At 55.4% G+C, this 12,597-nt stretch overlaps 1 protein-coding gene and 1 long non-coding RNA gene across 2 annotated transcripts in view; one reads left to right on the forward strand and one right to left on the reverse strand.

Moving 5' to 3' along the window:
• Positions 1–12,597, forward strand: part of LOC145534171 (uncharacterized) — a 63,309-nt gene that overhangs the window by 46,845 nt on the left and 3,867 nt on the right. The window contains exon 8 of the long non-coding RNA XR_014074304.1: positions 6,628–6,739. This is a non-coding gene — a long non-coding RNA (uncharacterized LOC145534171). The remainder of the gene's footprint in view (positions 1–6,627; positions 6,740–12,597) is intronic.
• On the reverse strand, positions 1,129–2,912 carry LOC145534057 (uncharacterized). Its single transcript, XM_081561425.1, has 3 exons — positions 2,743–2,912; positions 2,031–2,343; positions 1,129–1,778 (listed from the first exon to the last, which is right to left on the reverse strand). The coding sequence occupies exons 1-3, from the start codon at positions 2,875–2,877 to the stop codon at positions 1,147–1,149; spliced, it is 1,080 nt and encodes a 359-aa protein (XP_081417551.1). The 5' UTR covers positions 2,878–2,912; the 3' UTR covers positions 1,129–1,146.

The following is a 12,597-nucleotide window of genomic DNA, read 5'->3' on the forward strand; positions in this document are numbered from 1 at the left end:
GAGAGCCGGAAAGCTCTGTCAAAAGGGACCTCCCTCTTCACGCCGTAGAGGCTGTAGGAGCCGCCAGGGTTTCGGAACCAGTGCTGGGGCCAAAATGACTCCACAGCTGTTTTCCTTCCTGGGGAGGGTTCTGGCTTGAGTGGGAATGGCTCAAGTCTAAGGTTCTGAAAGCCCACTGTGTGCAGATGCACGGTACACAGAGAGGAGAAGGTGGAGTCCTGCCCTGGAGGTGGTCACAGCTCACGGATGAGCCAGGCAGGCAGGCAGGCAGGGCATGAGAACACCTGAGCTGCCTTCATGAGTGAATGGTGTGGGGGCAGAGGAAGAGAAGCCGGTCTGCTCCCTCATGTGGTGCCCAGGGCAGGTTGTCCCCAGAGGAAACCCTTACGACGGTGAGGAGAATCCCTGCTGTTTCCCAAGGGGTTCCGTCGGTGCGTGTCTTCCCCGGAGCGCTCAGGCCGTCTCTAAAGTACACTGGCCATGGGCATTGCCTCTCCTTGGAACTTCCCATGTGTTTCTCTTTTTTATGGAACAGTGATTTTCTAGAGGGGTTCTGGGCCACAAGGATGTTGGGTCATTTTCTAGCCTTCTGTCATGAAGAACGCTTTCCTGGGCGTTGGGGTGGTTTGTTGTTCCAGCTCCCTTTCTTGGCTTCTTTTGGGAGCTGGTGCAACAAGACGAGCTCAGCCTCTGCCTTCTGGCTGAGATGTCACCCTTGAAACAGCAATGCCTGCCTGGAGATAATGATGGCAGTGGCCAAAAGGGCTTCGTTTGGCACATGGTATCTTGAAAGGACGTACACCGTCCTTTCAGATATCAAAGGCTAGTTCAAATGACATAAAAATGAGAACTCTCCAATGGAGTCTTACAGTAGGTGGAGAGTCCGAAAAACACTGCTTCAGTCATTTCACGGAGAGTCATTGATTGGGGACACCAAGAATATAGGAAGGAATGCACAAAGAAAAGATGAAATTGTGTTCAGGATCGGGGGAAGGGATGAACAGGGCGTGCTTGCCTTGAATCCAGGCTTTGTTGGGGGGTGGGGCATAAAGATCAAACGGGTCTGAAACTACCAAGTGGTGATGGTACACAGGATCACCAGAGTTACACAACAGTGTTCCCAAATTGCAACAATGATGAAAAAGTTTACGAATCCCAACTTAACCAACAAAAATACAGGAAACCATACAAAAAAGAAAACATCACCAGAAAGGTGGAAACAAACCAAATGCAAAGCAGTTCAGGGGAAAGGAACTCCATGTCCCCTGGGGGCAGACCGAGTTGCCGGCGTCCACGGTGAGCAGACAGGGATGGAGGCTGCAGAGCCGACCGCTCCCCTGGACGTGGTGTTTCCGGCAAGGGCTCTGGGTGTCTGTCCAGAGCGGGGGCTCGTTCTCCCTGCAGGGGTGGGTGAGTCATCGTGGGCGTCTGGGTGTTGCGCGGGAGCCAGGGCAGGCTCTCCCTGCCGAGGCGGTGACTCCTCCTCTGCCTCGGGTTCTCCTGCCAGAGCCCGAGCAGGTACAGGTGCACGTGGAGGTGGAGGTTCTGGCTGAGGGGGTGGGACATCAGTGCCTGGGGCTGGGGGTCCTGCAGGCACGGAGATCCGATCTGCCCGGTGTGCTGGCCAGTACCCAGCTGGCCTGGTGTCTCTGCGAGGGCAAGTCTCGGTTCTCCATCTGCCCTCGGTGGATCCCTGGGTCCTGCACCTGGAGCCACCACCTCTGTAGGGACAGGTCTGGGAAGTGGAGCCTGGTTCCAGTTGGAGGTCAGTGCTAGAGCTGGGGGAGAAGCAAAGTTTGCCCACAGGCCAGCCTTGGCATGTGCGTATCCCGGGACAGAAAGCTTCCAAGAGATTCCCAAAGAATACCCAGCGTCGGATGTCTTTTGGGACTGAAGTGTGCGAGACGGGGGGCGGGGGGTGTGAGGCCAGCGCTTGCTGCAGGCCCAGCAGCAGCTTTCGGGGACTCGTCCCTGTGTAGCTCAGCACCCCGTCCCCACACACTCCCGTGCAGCAGCCCCAGCGTCCTCACCTCTGTGCTCTGGCGTGCTGGGCTCCAGGTCCTCCTGCTGCCTCAGAGGCCGGGGTTCTCGGGACTCTGGGTCGGAGCCGGGTGTGCTGAGCTCCGTGGCAGCCTCAGACTGGGCCGGCGGGTGTATCCTGGGCGGTGTCTCTGCAGCAGGCCTTCCCCGCCTCCTCTTCTCCCCCGGTGGGCCTGATGCCTCCGTGGGCACGCTCACCTGGAGCCTGCACTGGGCCTCACGGGCGGGGGGGTGGTGCTCCGACCCCTCCCTCCGGGAGGTGGATGGGGTGTCCCCGTCCTCGGCCTCATCACGTGGGAAGCTCTGCAACGACAGTGACCGTCAGCCAGCCATGCTGGGAGTTTTCCAAGCTGGGCCTGGCCAGTGGAACCGCTGCTTCTGCCTGCTCGAACTTCTCTTCCCAGAAGGGTCAGAGACGTGTGTCTGCTCAGATCCCCACCCGGGAGGAAAGAGACCCACCTGTGGGTGTGAGGTCAGCCTGGGCGGCCGCCGCTGCCCGCACACTCCCCATCGGGCCCAGCCTGCTCTCCCCTGGGGTGTGGACACAACTTGTCCGCAGGCTTCTGACCCCACATCCGCCTGGGCTTCCTTGAGGGAGACACACACCGAGAAACCCGCATCCACACACACAGGCAAAGGACCCGGTGTTTCCGGGTGGCATGGGCGAGGTGGCCTGGCCCGGCCTGGGGCTCCCCGTGTTACCTTTCTGTTTCTCCGGGCAAACGGCCAGAGGCCTCTCGGGGGTGTCCTGAGCCAACGTCGACAGGGTGCCCACGCACACTGCCTGTGAGCTCTCCTGAGGCCCCGGCCTCTGGGCATGGGCAAACAGCAGAACATCCTGGCAGCAAGTGATCTGGCTGGGGGCTCCTCTCCACTCTGGAGGCCTGGATACCCGGGTTGCGGGTTCTGTTGGGTTCTGTTGCCGGCAGGTGACATCATCGCCTGGGGTTCGTGCTGAGGTCCCTTCCCCAAAACTTCCCAAGGGAATCTCTGGGTTTCTGACTGCTCGACCACCCCCCTTAGGCCATGTGCAGGCACAGAGACACCCACACAGCCCAGCCCACAGCCCTGGGGAGGCCTGGGTGCAGCCAGGGCCTGAGCTCCGAGGGCCCTGCTGCTCTCAGACCAGGCTCCTTCTTCTCATAAGTGGTGTGGCCCTGGACAAGCATATGCCCCTCAGGGTTTCCCCAGTCTCTCCATCTGCAGAGTGGGCGTCATTCTCCCATCTGCTTCCTAGGTCTGTCGGCCTACGAGCAGCTCCATGCCTTTCCACCTGGGGCCGATATCACATGGAGCTCGTGCGCTGAGACTTCTGAAAGAAAGATTCCATCCAGGGCTGACATAGCACAGAATGGGGCAGAACGAGGCCTGGATGTGCCGTGGTACCCAGGAAAACGCACTCCCCCTCCTGACTGTTTTGAGACCCCGCATCCAAGTTGGAGGAACGAAAGGAAAACTCGAAGGTCTCCCTCTCTTGTAGAAAAGAGTAGCCAACTTTCTGGTCCTCTGTTTCCATTGAGATTCTGTTCAAGTGTCCCAGCTCGGCTTCTGCGGGTGGCTGAGCTTCTAATGGCTCCCTGCGTTCTTGTCTTTTCCTCTGCAAACCTTCCCTCCTTTTTCCCTTTCTGGGGTGGATGGGCGCTGTCTTTGCTTCTACCTTCGAGACAGATTGAGGAAAAGTCTGGACCATCGACTCCTTTCCTCTCTTTGGTTCCGTGTCTCTCTCTGGCTGTGTCCCTCTCTTTTCCTTTCTCAGTTGTGTCTGTGTCTTCCTCTTTCTCTCTCGTGTGTGGATGGATGGATGCTAGGAATTCCACATGTATATGATTAGATGAGTGTTATGTTTTAGGGATAGGTTAGAGGGAGAGAAAGGCTTCAGGTCGGAGTTGGTCATAGGGGAAGGGTCAAGGGTGGTGGTGGTGTTTCTTGGAATCTGAGTGCTGTGCATTCTTCGTCTCTTTCCATATGAACCCCTTCTCAGATACACCACTTGGAAGGAGTCTCTCGTGTTCCGTTTCCTATCTTTTGCATTTGTGAATGCTTAGCTTCTCTGTTGTGAAGAGGTTCCATTGGATGGAAACCCATTGGTGTACTTCGTGTACCTCTTTCCCTTAATTGAAGAGACCCATTTCTACCTCCGCCCAGCAAATGGCAAGGAGACTCTGATGTTAAGGAGCCTTTGACCTACGCTTCTTTCTAGCTATCTCATGACATCAGTCTTTAGGGTGAGGTTTTTCCCCAATATTGAGGTGGTCTGAGATCCAAACCAATAGCGTTCTTCAGATGTAGCTGTCTGGGTTTCCCATGGACATTGATTGAAGAGGCTTTCTTGTTCCCATTTGGATAATCTCCCCTTCTGTGTCAGAGATGAGTTGACGATGGATGCTGGGGTTTGTTTCTGGACCCTCAACTTTATTCCATCGATCTGGATCTGTGTGTGTTGTTGTATTCCCAATAGCATACTGTCCTGCTGCTGCTGCTGCTGCTGCTAAGTCACTTCAGTCGTGTCAGACTCTGCGCGACCCCATGGCCTGCAGCCTACCAGGCTCCTCCGTCCAGGGCATTTTCCAGGCAAGAGTACTGGAGTGGGTCGCCATTGCCTTCTCCGATACTCTCCTGAGGATCCTAGTTTGGTCGTCTAATTTCCTTTCACACAACCTTGGATGTCCGTATCGGGGCCTTTTCGTCGGATTGTATTGACAATTTAGGCTCTTTTCTGTTTCCGTAACCCCTTTTGCAATTCTTTGTTCGGTGCGAAAATGCATTGGCATTTTGGGAGGAATAGCATCGAAGCTGTGGATTGCCTTGTGGGGCTGTGACATCATTTTCCCAATAGGAATTTTTCAAGCCCTGAGCACAGCTTCTCTCTCCAGTGATTGGTGTGGGCTTGATCTTCCTTCTTCCATCTCTCGCCGTTTTGTGAGAACAGGTGCATCCTTCCCTTCTGGGTTAGATGGACTCGTGGATATCACTTCAGTGCATGGCATTGTCAGTGGGGGTGATAATTCCCTTCTCATTGGAAGACTTTGCTGTGAGTATTAGAAATGCAAGTGACTTCTCTTCCCCTTCCTCTCTGTCCATCTCTCAGAGCCACCGGGAAACAGAGGCCTCATCCACGGTCACACAGGCCTGAGGGGGTGCAACTAGACTGTTGTTTCTTCAGGCCCTCAGTGCTGGACATCATCCGGGATCCTCTGTGTGTGTCTTCCTCAGTCTGGTGTCCCTTCAGACCTTTCCCTAGTTTTCACAGGCTTGTTGTGTTGGTGTTCTTTGTCTGTTTGGAGACACATCCTTGATAAGCTTTGTGTTTCCACTCATTCGTCTGGCGATGTATGACCTGTCTTTTGCTTTTGTCATGAGGTCTTTCCCACAGTAGATATCTTTGATTTTGCCAAGTCCACTGTATTCTCTGGGTTTTTTTGTGGACTGCCTTTTAGTTTTGTGTGTGAAGACTCAAAGCACGTGTCCGGTTTCTGCTCATTGTTCTTCTAGATTGGTGACAAGTTTTCACGGAAAGTTTGTCTAGGGATAAGTGGAAGTGAACTCGGTGTAAGGTGTCAAGTCTCCATCTCCATTCATGTCATCCCCTGCAGTTTCCAATTCCCTGTTCCTGAGTGGTTTTGGAGACCTTGTGGGGAGTTTGGTTGCATTGGAGTTTGCATTACCACCTTGATTCGATTCACACTGTTCTGCCGTCAGGGACACTGTCAAGGGGGAGTGAGGAGCAGCCTGCACTTCCAGCAGTGACCACACGGTGGGGCGAGTGCTGCTCTCCCCTCTGGGAGCCCCAGGCCACAGGCATCCCAGTGAGGAGCCAGCTCTGTGCTCAGCTGAAAGGAGTTAGTCTCTCAGGGGCCTCTGAGCCCTTGCCTTTGGATCACCCAGGGTGGGCATTGACTGGGACAGAAAAAATTGCCCTGAATTCCATGGACGGAAGAGCCTGGCTGTGTAGAGTTCGTGGGTTGCCGTGAATCAGACACAACTGAGGACAGAAAAATTCAATACATTAAAACACTTTTGGGGGGTGGGGGTGAGTGAAAGGGGGTGATGTGGGTTTTTTTGTCTTATATAACAGCCAAGGGAAATCTAGTTTAAACCTAAATTCACATAGACGGGAAAGGTATAGCTCTCCGTCACCCTATTAAAAAAAAAAAAAAAAAAACTACTAAACTTTTCTGAAAGTTTATTTACTAGCTTCCTTGAGCAGTTCATGGTGAAGCTTTTTTTTTTTTTTTTTTTCTGTGACATTGGCCTCATTAAAAAGTACGGTTTGCCTTTACTGGATAATTTTGTTCATTGGTTTCTTAGGGAACCTTGGTAATATTTGAGTTTCCTGGGGAGTATGGTCACATGACCTGGCCCTGGCCAATCGGTGCGTTCCACCTCCCTGGCCACTGTGATTGGCTCCGGGCTGGGGCAGTGCCCAATCGGGGCCCAGGGCCGGGCCTGACGTTGGAAGCCAGGGGAAGACGAGCTGTCGTCCTGCTGGGGTAGGGGAAGGGGTGGGGCCGGGGGAGGTCAGGCTCCAGCAGTGGGAGGGGCGTGAGGTCCGCCTGCGGCAGTTGGTGACCTTCCCGCTCCCCTCAGGGCAGAGCCGCCGGCCTGAGAATGAGGGCGCTGCTGAGCCCAGGGGCTGGGATGGCCCGTTGCTGCTGTGGTCCCAGAGCTCCACCCGAGACCTGAGGGAAACCTTCTGCCCGTGAGTCCTCTCCCGCTTGTCTGTCAGCTTGTTTGAAGCATGCTGGGTTTTCTGCCCAGCTGGCTAAGGGGAGTCCCTGGAAATGCAATGGTGTGGGTTTTGGCAGACTTCAGGGAAGACATGCCAGATGAGCCTGGGAGACTCCAGCTTAATCTGGATTCAGGAGATATCTCTTCGGGCCAGCTAGTAATTGTAGGATAAGCCTAATGAGTCTTCACAGGATGAAGAGAGTAACGTGCCAAGGTAGCATTCGATGTCCTCATTCGAGAGGATGAAGCTGGTGCTCAGAGAAGGGGGGAACTTGGCCACAGCAAGGAGGTGTGCACCCAGACAGAACCCCCAGATCCGGCCATTGGAGCTCAGGGAGGCCACTGGTGTGGCTTGTCCCTGTGGCAGGGGCCGAGGCACGCAGCCCACCCTGATTCCTGTGGGGGCCTGACTTGGGAAGTGCCATCTGGTAGCTTTGAGACTCACCAAACCAAATTGCACTGGAGAGAGGAGGGACACCTTCCTTCATCCACCCCCCACCCCCGCCGGCTTCCCACATACCCTGACCCCTTTCTCTCGATTTCGGAGCCATTTCCAGAGTCCCGCTCATATGACCTCATTCGAAGTGCACTGTGGACGAGCTGCCATCTGCAGCTGCTACCACAGCAGCCAAGGGCTTTAGCTCCCGAGTACCTCCCTTCCTTTGGAACTTGGGGGCCCTCTACTCCCCACTTGCACACCACAGACCTTTGCTGAGGATTGTGGGGACCCTCACTCAGTTTGCAGCACGTTGTAGCCATCCCTGTCCTCCCTTGAAACTCAGCTTGTGAGCTCCTTTGGAGCAGCGTGGCCCACCTGGCTGCAACGGAAGAGACACAGCTGACAGTGAAACAACAGCTTAGATCTGAGAGCCGGAAAGCTCTGTCAAAAGGGACCTCCCTCTTCACGCCGTAGAGGCTGTAGGAGCCGCCAGGGTTTCGGAACCAGTGCTGGGGCCAAAATGACTCCACAGCTGTTTTCCTTCCTGGGGAGGGTTCTGGCTTGAGTGGGAATGGCTCAAGTCTAAGGTTCTGAAAGCCCACTGTGTGCAGATGCACGGTACACAGAGAGGAGAAGGTGGAGTCCTGCCCTGGAGGTGGTCACAGCTCACGGATGAGCCAGGCAGGCAGGCAGGCAGGGCATGAGAACACCTGAGCTGCCTTCATGAGTGAATGGTGTGGGGGCAGAGGAAGAGAAGCCGGTCTGCTCCCTCATGTGGTGCCCAGGGCAGGTTGTCCCCAGAGGAAACCCTTACGACGGTGAGGAGAATCCCTGCTGTTTCCCAAGGGGTTCCGTCGGTGCGTGTCTTCCCCGGAGCGCTCAGGCCGTCTCTAAAGTACACTGGCCATGGGCATTGCCTCTCCTTGGAACTTCCCATGTGTTTCTCTTTTTTATGGAACAGTGATTTTCTAGAGGGGTTCTGGGCCACAAGGATGTTGGGTCATTTTCTAGCCTTCTGTCATGAAGAACGCTTTCCTGGGCGTTGGGGTGGTTTGTTGTTCCAGCTCCCTTTCTTGGCTTCTTTTGGGAGCTGGTGCAACAAGACGAGCTCAGCCTCTGCCTTCTGGCGGAGATGTCACCCTTGAAACAGCAATGCCTGCCTGGAGATAATGATGGCAGTGGCCAAAAGGGCTTCGTTTGGCACATGGTATCTTGAAAGGACGTACACCGTCCTTTCAGATATCAAAGGCTAGTTCAAATGACATAAAAATGAGAACTCTCCAATGGAGTCTTACAGTAGGTGGAGAGTCCGAAAAACACTGCTTCAGTCATTTCACGGAGAGTCATTGATTGGGGACACCAAGAATATAGGAAGGAATGCACAAAGAAAAGATGAAATTGTGTTCAGGATCGGGGGAAGGGATGAACAGGGCGTGCTTGCCTTGAATCCAGGCTTTGTTGGGGGGTGGGGCATAAAGATCAAACGGGTCTGAAACTACCAAGTGGTGATGGTAACACAGGATCACCAGAGTTACACAACAGTGTTCCCAAATTGCAACAATGATGAGAAAGTTTACGAATCCCAACTTAACCAACAAAAATACAGGAAACCATACAAAAAAGAAAACATCACCAGAAAGGTGGAAACAAACCAAATGCAAAGCAGTTCAGGGGAAAGGAACTCCATGTCCCCTGGGGGCAGACCGAGTTGCCGGCGTCCACGGTGAGCAGACAGGGATGGAGGCTGCAGAGCCGACCGCTCCCCTGGACGTGGTGTTTCCGGCAAGGGCTCTGGGTGTCTGTCCAGAGCGGGGGCTCGTTCTCCCTGCAGGGGTGGGTGAGTCATCGTGGGCGTCTGGGTGTTGCGCGGGAGCCAGGGCAGGCTCTCCCTGCCGAGGCGGTGACTCCTCCTCTGCCTCGGGTTCTCCTGCCAGAGCCCGAGCAGGTACAGGTGCACGTGGAGGTGGAGGTTCTGGCTGAGGGGGTGGGACATCAGTGCCTGGGGCTGGGGGTCCTGCAGGCACGGAGATCCGATCTGCCCAGTGTGCTGGCCAGTACCCAGCTGGCCTGGTGTCTCTGCGAGGGCAAGTCTCGGTTCTCCATCTGCCCTCGGTGGATCCCTGGGTCCTGCACCTGGAGCCACCACCTCTGTAGGGACAGGTCTGGGAAGTGGAGCCTGGTTCCAGTTGGAGGTCAGTGCTAGAGCTGGGGGAGAAGCAAAGTTTGCCCACAGGCCAGCCTTGGCATGTGCGTATCCCGGGACAGAAAGCTTCCAAGAGATTCCCAAAGAATACCCAGCGTCGGATGTCTTTTGGGACTGAAGTGTGCAAGACGGGGGGCGGGGGGTGTGAGGCCAGTGCTTGCTGCAGGCCCAGCAGCAGCTTTCGGGGACTCGTCCCTGTGTAGCTCAGCACCCCGTCCCCACACACTCCCGTGCAGCAGCCCCAGCGTCCTCACCTCTGTGCTCTGGCGTGCTGGGCTCCAGGTCCTCCTGCTGCCTCAGAGGCCGGGGTTCTCGGGACTCTGGGTCGGAGCCGGGTGTGCTGAGCTCCGTGGCAGCCTCAGACTGGGCCGGCGGGTGTATCCTAGGCGGTGTCTCTGCAGCAGGCCTTCCCCGCCTCCTCTTCTCCCCCGGTGGGGCTGATGCCTCCGTGGGCACGCTCACCTGGAGCCTGCACTGGGCCTCACGGGCGGGGGGGTGGTGCTCCGACCCCTCCCTCCGGGAGGTGGATGGGGTGTCCCCGTCCTCGGCCTCATCACGTGGGAAGCTCTGCAACGACAGTGACCGTCAGCCAGCCATGCTGGGAGTTTTCCAAGCTGGGCCTGGCCAGTGGAACCGCTGCTTCTGCCTGCTCGAACTTCTCTTCCCAGAAGGGTCAGAGACGTGTGTCTGCTCAGATCCCCACCCGGGAGGAAAGAGACCCACCTGTGGGTGTGAGGTCAGCCTGGGCGGCCGCCGCTGCCCGCACACTCCCCATCGGGCCCAGCCTGCTCTCCCCTGGGGTGTGGACACAACTTGTCCGCAGGCTTCTGACCCCACATCCGCCTGGGCTTCCTTGAGGGAGACACACCCCGAGAAACCCGCATCCACACACACAGGCAAAGGACCCGGTGTTTCCGGGTGGCATGGGCGAGGTGGCCTGGCCCGGCCTGGGGCTCCCCGTGTTACCTTTCTGTTTCTCCGGGCAAACGGCCAGAGGCCTCTCGGGGGTGTCCTGAGCCAACGTCGACAGGGTGCCCACGCACACTGCCTGTGAGCTCTCCTGAGGCCCCGGCCTCTGGGCATGGGCAAACAGCAGAACATCCTGGCAGCAAGTGATCTGGCTGGGGGCTCCTCTCCGCTCTGGAGGCCTGGATACCCGGGTTGCGGGTTCTGTTGGGTTCTGTTGCCGGCAGGTGACATCATCGCCTGGGGTTCGTGCTGAGGTCCCTTCCCCAAAACTTCCCAAGGGAATCTCTGGGTTTCTGACTGCTCGACCACCCCCCTTAGGCCATGTGCAGGCACAGAGACGCCCACACAGCCCAGCCCACAGCCCTGGGGAGGCCTGGGTGCAGCCAGGGCCTGAGCTCCGAGGGCCCTGCTGCTCTCAGACCAGGCTCCTTCTTCTCATAAGTGGTGTGGCCCTGGACAAGCATATGCCCCTCAGGGTTTCCCCAGTCTCTCCATCTGCAGAGTGGGGGTCATTCTCCCATCTGCTTCCTAGGTCTGTCGGCCTACGAGCAGCTCCATGCCTTTCCACCTGGGGCCGATATCACGTGGAGCTCGTGCGCTGAGACTTCAGAAAGAAAGATTCCATCCAGGGCTGACATAGCACAGAATGGGGCAGAACGAGGCCTGGATGTGCCGTGGTACCCAGGAAAAGGCACTCCCCCTCCTGACTGTTTTGAGACCCCGCATCCAAGTTGGAGGACCGAAAGGAAGACTCGAAGGTCTCCCTCTCTTGTAGAAAAGAGTAGCCAACTTTCTGGTCCTGTTTCCATTGAGATTCTGTTCAAGTGTCCCAGCTCGGCTTCTGCGGGTGGCTGAGCTTCTAATGGCTCCCTGCGTTCTTGTCTTTTCCTCTGCAAACCTTCCGTCCTTTTCCCCCTTCTGGGGTGGATGGGCGCTGTCATTGCTTCTACCTTCGAGACAGATTGAGGAAAAGTCTGGACCATCGACTCCTTTCCTCTCTTTGGTTCTGTGTCTCTCTCTGGCTGTGTCCCTCTCTTTTCCTTTCTCAATTCCCTCTGTGTCTTCCTCTTTCTCTCTCGTGTGTGAATGGATGGATGCTAGGAATTCCACATGTATATGATTAGATGAGGGTTATGTTTTAGGGATAGGTTAGAGGGAGAGAAAGGCTTCAGGTCGGAGTTGGTCATAGGGGAAGGGTCAAGGGTGGTGGTGGTGTTTCTTGGAATCTGAGTGCTGTGCATTCTTCGTCTCTTTCCATATGAACCCCTTCTCAGATACACCACTTGGAAGGAGTCTCTCGTGTTCCGTTTCCTATCTTTTGCATTTGTGAATGCTTAGCTTCTCTGTTGTGAAGAGGTTCCATTGGATGGAAACCCATTGGTGTACTTCGTGTACCTCTTTCCCTTAATTGAAGAGACCCATTTCTACCTCCGCCCAGCAAATGGCAAGGAGACTCTGATGTTAAGGAGCCTTTGACCTACGCTTCTTTCTAGCTATCTCATGACATCAGTCTTTAGGGTGAGGTTTTTCCCCAATATTGAGGTGGTCTGAGATCCAAACCAATAGCGTTCTTCAGATGTAGCTGTCTGGGTTTCCCATGGACATTGATTGAAGAGGCTTTCTTGTTCCCATTTGGATAATCTCCCCTTCTGTGTCAGAGATGAGTTGACGATGGATGCTGGGGTTTGTTTCTGGACCCTCAACTTTATTCCATCGATCTGGATCTGTGTGTGTTGTTGTATTCCCAATAGCATACTGTCCTGCCGCTGCCGCTGCTGCTGCTAAGTCACTTCAGTCGTGTCAGACTCTGCGCGACCCCATGGCCTGCAGCCTACCAGGCTCCTCCGTCCAGGGCATTTTCCAGGCAAGAGTACTGGAGTGGGTCGCCATTGCCTTCTCCGATACTCTCCTGAGGATCCTAGTTTGGTCGTCTAATTTCCTTTCACACAACCTTGGATGTCCGTATCGGGGCCTTTTCGTCGGATTGTATTGACAATTTAGGCTCTTTTCTGTTTCCGTAACCCCTTTTGCAATTCTTTGTTCGGTGCGAAAATGCATTGGCATTTTGGGAGGAATAGCATCGAAGCTGTGGATTGCCTTGTGGGGCTGTGACATCATTTTACCAATAGGAATTTTTCAAGCCCTGAGCACAGCTTCTCTCTCCAGTGATTGGTGTGGGCTTGATCTTCCTTCTTCCATCTCTCGCCGTTTTGTGAGA

Source organism: Giraffa tippelskirchi, chromosome 14 (assembly GCF_054371585.1).
Source record: "Giraffa tippelskirchi isolate mGirTip1 chromosome 14, T2T-mGirTip1v1.2.pri, whole genome shotgun sequence".
NCBI classification, from domain to species: Eukaryota; Metazoa; Chordata; class Mammalia; order Artiodactyla; family Giraffidae; genus Giraffa; species Giraffa tippelskirchi.